The sequence below is a fragment of the Sinocyclocheilus anshuiensis genome, unplaced genomic scaffold (genome assembly GCF_001515605.1).
Source record: "Sinocyclocheilus anshuiensis isolate Anshui unplaced genomic scaffold, SAMN03320099.WGS_v1.1 scaffold488, whole genome shotgun sequence".
NCBI lineage: Eukaryota > Metazoa > Chordata > Actinopteri > Cypriniformes > Cyprinidae > Sinocyclocheilus > Sinocyclocheilus anshuiensis.
The window spans coordinates 114,618-124,484 of NW_015558584.1; the positions used below are offsets into that span (position 1 = coordinate 114,618).

At 38.3% G+C, this 9,867-nt stretch overlaps 1 protein-coding gene across 1 annotated transcript in view; it reads right to left on the reverse strand.

Annotated features, from left to right (window-relative positions):
- The window catches only part of LOC107679846 (retinoic acid receptor RXR-alpha-A-like), a 168,548-nt gene that overhangs the window by 82,511 nt on the left and 76,170 nt on the right, over positions 1 to 9,867 (reverse strand). Inside the window, exon 2 of the mRNA XM_016475544.1 lies at positions 1,545 to 1,655. Within this exon, the coding sequence (XP_016331030.1) occupies positions 1,545 to 1,655 (111 nt within the window). The remainder of the gene's footprint in view (positions 1 to 1,544; positions 1,656 to 9,867) is intronic.

The window sequence follows — 9,867 nt, forward strand, 5'->3', positions numbered from 1 at the left end:
TTCCCCCACATATCTACGTCACGATCTGGGAAGATTTGCATAACGCCGCCCAAAAGTTACGCCTTCTTTCTTTGCGTGAACATTTGGGCGGCGTTATGCAAATCTTCCCAGATCGTGACGTAGATATGTGGGGGCGTGTTAGAACGAGCCGTTTTAGGAAGGTGTGGTTAACTCTTAACTTTTATAAAGAATATCTCTTTGGTTTTGAGACTTTAGTGTTTGCAACTTTACAGATCTTCTTTATGCACCAAGAGCTTGTAACACGCCAAAGAGAAAGGAAAAATTGAAATCACATCATATGACCCCTTTAAAAAGCTATATCAAAGAGATGAATCAAAATGGTATTCCATTTTAATAGCATATGGATGAGGTCTCCCACAACGCACTTGACACATGTGTGGGTTCACTGTTACACATATACAGCAGTGGTTCTCATCTGGTGTTGAAAAAAGGTTGCATATAGGTTCAGATGGGGAAAAAAGCGATACAAAATGCAATGAATTAAATACAAGGAACCATATTGATTGTGCATATGTAGAATAGCAAAACAAATGAGCTTATCAATTTTTAAAAGTTATGTGTAAACGTTTTACGTATTATTTGTTTTTGATGTTAAAAGTAATCTGTCCAATCAAACTACAGTATTTTGCCACAAATTCCTTTGTCAATTAGCTGAACTCAGTCAAAATATATACAGGTTGCATATCATGTCCTCATCCAAAACTATAAAATGTATTCATTTCAGCGTTTCTTTTTTTTTTGTGAGGACATTTGCATTTGTATGATGAAAAATTTTAGTGCTGTTTGGTCATTACTTGCTGCACAATGTAAAATCTAGACACAAAACCAGAGGAGAACCACCATCCTACAGGATTCTGAACTGAATCGATTCATTAGTCATGAGAAGAACCAGTTCATACGAGTCATTTGGTCACATACTATACATGTATAGACATTGCAAAGACAAGGCAATAAAAGTCATGTAACAAAACATGTTTACATCCAAGCCAACAGCAATCCATTCCCCACATACCACAGGGTCACAGCTGGAATCTGCAGTAATGCTGCCCCATAAGGATCCCTCAGAGAAGACCGGTTGCTAACATGTCCATCAGCCCTTTAAACTAACATAACATAAACTGCAAATCACACACTGCAGGACCAAAACATAAGGAGGGGGCCAGACACTAATTCAGATTAGAGGGTGTATTTGTATATGTATGCATGTGGTGCAAGACGTGTCTTGTTTCTTGCAAACGCAGACATACTACAAGACCAGACATATTTGGCATGAGTTATAGCCAAGCACAGTGGAAATCCGTTTAGGGCTCTAAATATGACTTCAATGCATAGATTTATGCATGTATCTTGAGTGTTCTTCAAAGGAAGAACCATAAGGTTTCATGGGAACAGTTGACGCACACAAAAAGGCAGGATTATTTTATAGTGGAGCTACAGAGCTGCCAAAAGACGAGTTATTGCTGTAAGTTTATGCGCTGTGGAGAACGTAAGCGATTGTGTAGTTCTAAATATGCATAGGTTACCTGTAGAAAGCCTGCGTTGATGAAGAGCACACATTCCGCTGAAACACGTGCATGCTTCTGCTCGTCCTCTCTGAGGTGGCGGTGGTATCGAGCAATGGGGTTTCAGGAACCCTACGGGAAAAACACATGAGAATGGATTTTTACTACATGCATCATAATGATTCACAATGACAAAGCTAATTCACCAACATAATTGTAATGTCAATTAGACATTGGGGAAAAACGTTGATTAACACACCTATATTACACAGAAACATTCATGTAATACAAATAATATTAACTATTAACATTAATAAATAACTTTAATCTGCACAAAATTAATGCAACATGAAATAACTAAAACAATGAATTCACAATAACATATTAAAAATTATTCTTTTAAAAATTTAAAAACACACACACACACACACACACACACACACACACATATATATATATATATATACTGTATATATTACGTTCTATATATAATTACATACAATAAATTAAATAAAGAATGACATTAAGAAATATAAAAAAAAAAAGTAAATAATCAAGAATTGTCATTTTAGGGTTACATTTTGGTCACGCTGTCCTCTCTAATGTAAAAAATGCACTTCTGATTGGCCACTTCAATAGCAGACTGGCAGACCTGTCAGAGCAGATGCTTATTTGCCCTTTATATTTGAAATGGATCTTTTAAAGAAGCAACATAATTTGACTCATCCTGCCTCACATATTGCCCATCTATCTGCCACAGTAAGCCCCAGCCGACCCCTCACATTTCCAGTTTTGCCCTATTCTCTGACCCACAACCCCAGAGGCTGCCGAACATTCGGGCTGGGGCTAAAAAAGGCTGGGGGGAGTTAAGAAAGGAGCAGCGGTGATATCGGAGGCGGATGACTCAGTATGGGCAAAAGGCCAGATGATACAGGCATGCCTGCAGGGGTCGGGGTAAGAAGCCATGCTGTGCATCTCAGGGGTTTTAGGCCATTCCTCACACCAGGACCTTTTCTCTGGTACAATGGGTTAACTGATATCATCACCCATGTGGCGAGAGATCACAGAATGGTACCCGCAAAGGCTTTGCTGTCAATCAATATTTAAGACAATCTTAAAGGGACAGGTTCACCCACAACTAAACAGTACTCTATGACTTTCTTTCTTCTGTGGAAAACAAAAATTCAATTTAAGGAATATCGTAGATTTCAACAATAAAAAAAAAAAAAAAAACACTTTTAAAGTATAGCAGTCTATATGATTTGTGTGCTGCATGTCTTCTAAATAAACAAAATCACTGCTTTGAGATCTTTTCAATGAGTCAGGTAATCCAGTTCACAAAAACTAGTCTAGTCTAAAAGTTCCTGAATTAGACTGACTCGGTTCTCATGTCAACTCAATGACTCAATTGTCCAGTTTCAGAAATGGTTTGGAGTTACATAAAGGTGAATCCTAAATGACAGAATTTTAGGCGAAACTAAGTACTATTAAGGAGAATTACTTAATACTATTAAGTTAACAAACCATAAAAATATCAATATAATATTTGAAATAATGTTTAAACCAATCATAAAACTGAGAGAGCAAAATTAAACCACTCCATGCTAGCAGATAGACCGACATTTGATGATCTAACTTTTGCCATAGTCTACTTTCACATGTCAGCTGAGGATGCGTGATGACTCACAGAGCCAATGAGAGACAGGATGAGCGAGCTTGCGCTGAATGTGCACCGAATTATCTTAAAAAGCTCGTAGACCTTTCGGATCGGAGCGAACATGAAGAGCGAAGGGCAGCCGCATCCCCCCGCTCTGGTCCCTGCTCAATAAAGCGCCTTTACTTCCACCATGAAAAACATGTCATTCCAGATGAGCTCAGCCAATGACATTTAAAACAGGCACAGGGATATTGAATTAGTTCCCCATGATAAGCTGGCTGGGATGTTGATGGTCTGGTCAAAGAGGGGGGATGGGACAGGAAACGGATGGACCGACTGCCTGTTAGGCGCCTGATGCAGCTGTTTGATTAAAATGACAAAAATGTGGAAATGTCAGAGAGGGACGAAGAGCCTTAAAGAAGATACCAAGGAAAGGTTAATACAGACATTAATATGAAAAAGAACTGTGAAAACAGCTGGAGAAATTTATGAACAGCAACAAGCAAACTTGGGTTTGGAAGGACTACTTGGCCCAAAAATGTAAAATAAAAAAAAAAAATCATTATTTTATCATGTTACCTTACGTTGTTTCAAACCTATTTTCTGTTATTTTTCCATAGAACAATTTTAAAGTCCACAGTGCGGTTTTTGCATAGAACTACAATTCACAGATAAATAAACAAATAGTAGATGACTTGTGTTCCATATTCCTAGGTCTTCTGAAGTTATATAATAGATAACTTTCCCCTTCAGTGAGCTGTTACCTTGTGAATCGTTGCACCTGGATCTCACTGAGTCTGTGAGTTGAACTTGAGATCTGAATCTGTTCAATGTCATGAATGGATCATTATATTGAGCTAGTTATTTTCAATGAACAGATTGATCTGGTTCACAAATAGAACTAAATAGGTTGTCCATGAATCAGACTAATATGGTTTTCGAGCTCAGCTCACTGACTCAATGATTTGAAGCAATTTTCATGTTAACAGTTCACTGGAGGGGAAGATTATCAGTAACTCAAATTTCCTCACACAAATCATATAAATAGAGTCTGAAAATAGCACTCGAGTTGTTGAGCTAAGTTGTTTTTGGTCACTTTTTGTTCACTATGAACAGTATGGAATAAGCAAATGAAAACTAAAGAAACAGCAATACGGTTACATTACCGTTTTAGAACTACATAAGGGAGTTTATAACAATTGTTCTTACTTTGTGAACTATCTCTTTAAGAAAGTGCTGGATATTAATGCTCTTCCATATAAATTAATGTTTCTAATCTAAATGTTTTTTTAATGGTTTAACTGAAATATGCATCAATGAACAATCAGCATCATGTGAAAACCACAAGAGATTATACGAAACTGTTAAACGTATGAGCAAAAATCTGATTATAAATCAGGTGATTAGTTGTTGCTTATTGGAGAATTTGCACAGATTAAAATGTAAGCCTATTCGTAAGTGCCGTAGAAGTCTGGTAGATGCAGTAAAAAGGACAGCACATCAAAGATATTAAGTTCTCACTTCCGCTTTCTAGGACACACTTCATCTAGCGTGTTAAACCTCAGACAATCCAGCTAGCGTAAACCAAATTAAGCATGCAATACATGGCTGAAATAAATAGGCTGTAATCAGTGACGGTCATCAAAATGAATTTAGGCCATTGGGGACACGTTTCCCTGTGGCGTATCCCTCATTCCCTGGCTCGACTGGTCAGCGGGGCCCATTAGCTCTTGCCTAAAACCCCGACGGAGTGAATCACCTTCATTTCAGCACAACAGATTCCGTATTGTGTAACCAGTGAAGGGTGGACAATGACACATTCCTACTTGCTCTGAGCAATGTCACTGAAAATTACCGCTTTAACACATGAGCTAAGGCTCCCAGTCAACCTCGGCTTTTCCAAAAACACGGGTAATGCGGAAGGACAGGAACCTCCACAAAAAAGGAAAAGGAGAGGGGGAAAAGGAAGTTCTCAATCACAATCCCAAAGAAAAGGGATATAATGAAAACAAACACTTTTTGAAATGCACCAGATACTCAGAGTTTAATATCTGAATTAGACGCCACCAACGAACGAGCTATTCTAGCCGTGTACCTTTTATTTATGGGTTTTAATCAGAGATATGTGTAAACAACCCACTGTGTGAACGTGTGATTGTACTGCATCTTAAACAGTCTTGATGAATATTAAGATCAAGCATTCTGTCTTTTAACAGCTCCTCTGGACTCAAGATTTATGCCTTGGCGCAAACCCCTGATTAGTCAAGTTTAATGTCTCTCTCGATTCGGTATCCTGAATCAGTAGCCAATCTGAGTAAATATACAGTGGACTGGCTCATTAAGACAACGCTCTCATGAATATTGTGCTTATAAAAATTGGCCCCTTTAATTTTTCACATCATGAAATATAATCCTGAGACACCCTGTCATTTAAGTAGATGATGTACAGTCAGCCCGTCATATCACAAAATAAATGCCGGCATGTGGTACGGACTCCAGCTTGAGGAGGAGGAGCTGCTGAAGTTGTTTTACTGTGTGAGAAGAAAGAAACAGCAGTGATATGAGAGACTAGGCACAACAATCAGCAGCCTGGGATGGATACAAAAATATCTGGTTGATCAGTATCAAGTACTGATAAAGGAATGTTACCGAAATTAAGGTCATCTCAACAATGGCCACGGTGCTCATGAAGGACACACAAGTTTGAATCTGGCTCTGAATCTTCCTTCTCGAGTGTCTAAGCCCAAAAAAGCATTGCTTATGAAAACTCAGATTTTGTTAGACCACAGGGACAACAAGGGTCACAAGGCCACTGTGTGAGATGGGAACTGTGGCTCTTATTTGAAACAGTTTGAATTCCAGTTGTTGTAGTTTAAAAATTACATATTGTAGAAATGGCTCTGCTTGCAAACCTCTCCGATCTTGTTACTACGGAAATACTGTTCAATGTCAAATGTAATATAGCAACAGTAAAAACTTGGGTCTTACTAGTCTGACAGACAAGGTTCAAAAGGGAAGTGTGTCAAAAAAACAAAAATTAATTAATTAAATTAAAATTAAGCCAAAAAAATAGTTCTTACAAAATAAAATTGAAACATCAAGTTATACTCATTAATTCATCAGTTAATATAATTCGAGGCTGGATGATATTTTTCCTCAACCAATGGCAAATCAGCTTGGTGATGCAGAAATGACACACTTCACCATTAATTTCAGTGGTTCAGGGATGCTTTGTTCAGAAGACTGAGTTGGAAAAAAGGCTTAGATCATGAAGATTCATTTAGACTGATTATCTGCAAAACTACATCTGTGCCCATCTGATTACTGACTCAATTTTGTAAACACACTCTGCAGGGTCCTTTATCCTGGGCCCAATAAACAGCCTTGAGAGCTCAGAGAAGCATGGGCGTAGAGCATTCCTCACGTCCTTGAAAAGCCTATTGTGTTGTCTTCTCTGTATTAGTGGCTAGTGACGTTAAGCAGATTGCCTCATCCTTGAATGTGGAAACTTTCAGAGAAACGCATTTTCAGTCTAATTCGAAGGACGGGGAGAATTTTTAAACAACTCTTGAACTGATAAACCAACAACCCTTTTAAAACACTCTCGCTGTGGACACGCGTGCCAAATGCAGTCTTATTAGCCATGTTTCCTTGTTCTCTCATGGCCTATGAGTGTATTCCACTGTGGTGTCCAAAAGCAAACTTCAGATGTTTGCTTTTCTACTTACAGAAATAATCAGGCAGAGAAGCCTCTCATTAGATTCAATTACCGTACTGACAGTTACGCTACATCTGACGGATGCAACCTCCATGGCGCTTTAATCAAGGCCCATCAAGGATGACAGCCTGACTTTGTTGAGTCTCCTGGTTAAACCCCAAAAGCTACTCACTCCGATGTCTCTGGGAATCAATGACGCATGGGCATATTCGATTTTTTCATTGGAGAACGCATGTCCTGGAAGCTGATCAGCATGAAGGAAATGTCAAACCTTTGCTCGGCAAACTGTCCGTTTTGACTGGAAACCTTCTCCCTGCACCTTTCCGTCAAGCCTTTGTTCTCTCGTCGCTCTCCTCTGAAATAAACCATGAGACGTCGCAGGCCATAACGCATTTTGACTTGACGTTTAGTCAGCGAAACTAGGTTTCCAAGAGAATTGAAAAGGAGGACAGTGTCCAGAGGTCAAGATAAAAGTGAGAGACATAAAACACAGGGATGACTTGAAAAGCTTTACGTTTTACTTGAAGTTTTAACACATTCAGTCTTTTTCTCACCCTTTTCTCACAGTGAGAATCCCCACAGGGGGCGTAACTCTACCTCGCTCTGAAATTCCAGCCTTAACAAGGCCACTGCTGAGACCACAGGTGTTCCGGCTTGAACAATCAAAAAAAAGACGGGACAGGTCACACGGACTGACACCAGGTCTGCCTGCTGGCCCCACGCTGAGCACAGTGGTTTTAAGTGTCAAGTCAAAGGCCATTCTCAGACACCACTAAGCTGATATCATCAGTTGCTGTTTTAAACTAAATACCACATTCACACCCTGCCAAACTAAGTGCCCATAAATCCATAACCACCGACCTTCCTGTACAAGCCTTTTTAGACTGCTTACTAAGCCTCATCCCTCTACAGAACATCTGTGTATCACAATAAAATATATTAAGCATAAAACCCATTTGGCATGGGATCGATAACAATGGTCCACTAGCTATGTGAATTAGTTTAATTTATTAAAATGGTGAATTAGTCTAATTAATCAAAAAGTAGGCTATTTTAAAATTATTCCCATATATTATGGATCATAAATGGCTAATATTAAAATGCTATACAATTTTGTCTACAAATACATAAATTATATAAGAGTTATATTATATACTAATTATATACACAATTATTGTTATTGTTATTATTTATATAATAATTTTATAGAATCAGTGGCAATCCAAATCAATTACAATATGATCACAATATCCAATATATACAATTAAAAAATAAATAAAAATTATAAAATAAAATGATAAAAGATAAAATAGTTAGATAAACAAGATGGTACTGCTGTATTCTGCACCCCTTTAAAGCACTACAGCCATACACAACACAGAAATTATCGACCACTGAGTCCCATCTTGTGCATTTTTTGGAGGAAAAAATGGTGGTATGTGATTTAAAAAAAAAAGGTGTTAAGTTTAAAATAGTCTAACTTTTAGTAAATATGGCCTGTGATCTGTGTCACTCTGTTTTCTAATACATATCTTACCTAAACAATCCCAAATGCATTCATTCAGTCAGGTGAACTCAAAACCAGCCTTATTCAGTTCTTCTTGAACATTTCCTTACACAACTAGTTATTCAGGAAACCCACCAGCCAGGTGATTTTAAAAATACATAGTTTTGCATCTCTATTCCAACCCTCTCCAGCTCCACAACCTGGCAACACAAGCCTTCAAAAAAGGGCTTAAAGGGGTCATATGATGCGATTTCAAGTTTTCCATTCTCTTTTGAGTGTTACAAGCTGATTGTGCATAGATAAGATCCCTGAAGTTGCAAAGACTAAAGTCTCAAAACCAAAGAGATATTCTTTATCAAAGTTAAGACTCTGCCACGCCCCCCTAAAACGGCTCGTTCTAACACGCCCCCACATATCTACCTCAATATGTGGAAATATTTGCATAATGCCGCCCAAATGTGCACGCAAAGAAAGAAGGTGTGGTTTCAGTAACCGCAGTTAGTGTTGAAGAGAGCGAGAGAGAGAGAGCGCGAGAGAGAGAGAGAGAGAGCGCGAGAAAGCGAGAGAGAGAGCGCGAGAGAGAGAGAGAGGGGGGGGCGGGGTCACATCACAAACACATACCAGCTTCATCACTGTGTCTGTCACGTGACTCTGTTCCCCTTTCGGGCTTAATACACAAAATAATGATCTTTAAAAAAGCATAATATGACCCCTTTAACACTAGTGGATATCTTCAGTTGGCCGAAATTATGTGTTTTCTCAAGATGACAAAAGTGAGTGTTTGAGTGTGGTTCTGTGTAGGTGTGGAAAGGGTTGTGCCACTAACAGTTTTGACCACAGACGTTACTCTCTGTCTCACATTGAATGTTCATTCTGACCATGGCACGGACTTAGCAGACACCTCAGACACCCTCAAGACCACAGTCACACATGCTGCTTCTGACTGCAGTTTATCATGGTGTTGTCTCGCTGTATATTTGGTTTCAGTATGTTTGCATTGTAATATGTTTTTTACAATTTTTTATATTTTTGCAGTAGGGATGTAACGATTAACCGCGAGCCGGTTGAAAATCGATTTAAATATGTGACGGCTGAGAACTACCTACTGGCAGAGAGTGACCTACTCTGCGTCTCATTCAGCTCATCTGCTGTTTCTGTTTCATGCAGATATTTTTTATGCATAGTTTCACAAAACTGAAGTCAAACCATTCTGTGTTTTGCTTCAAATTTCGAAATTCTACAATGTAATTTAGATTTAAATTTAGACTTTTATCCAAAGTGACTAACAAATGAGGACAATAGAAGCAATCAAAACCAACAAAAGAGCAATGATTTACAAGTGCTATATTAGTATATTATTATAGTGTTATATTTCAATTTCACAAAGAAACGTACAGTATTTTGTCCAAGCAATGATAAAAGGACACATTTAATTTATAATTTGTCTTAAATCTCATTTTGT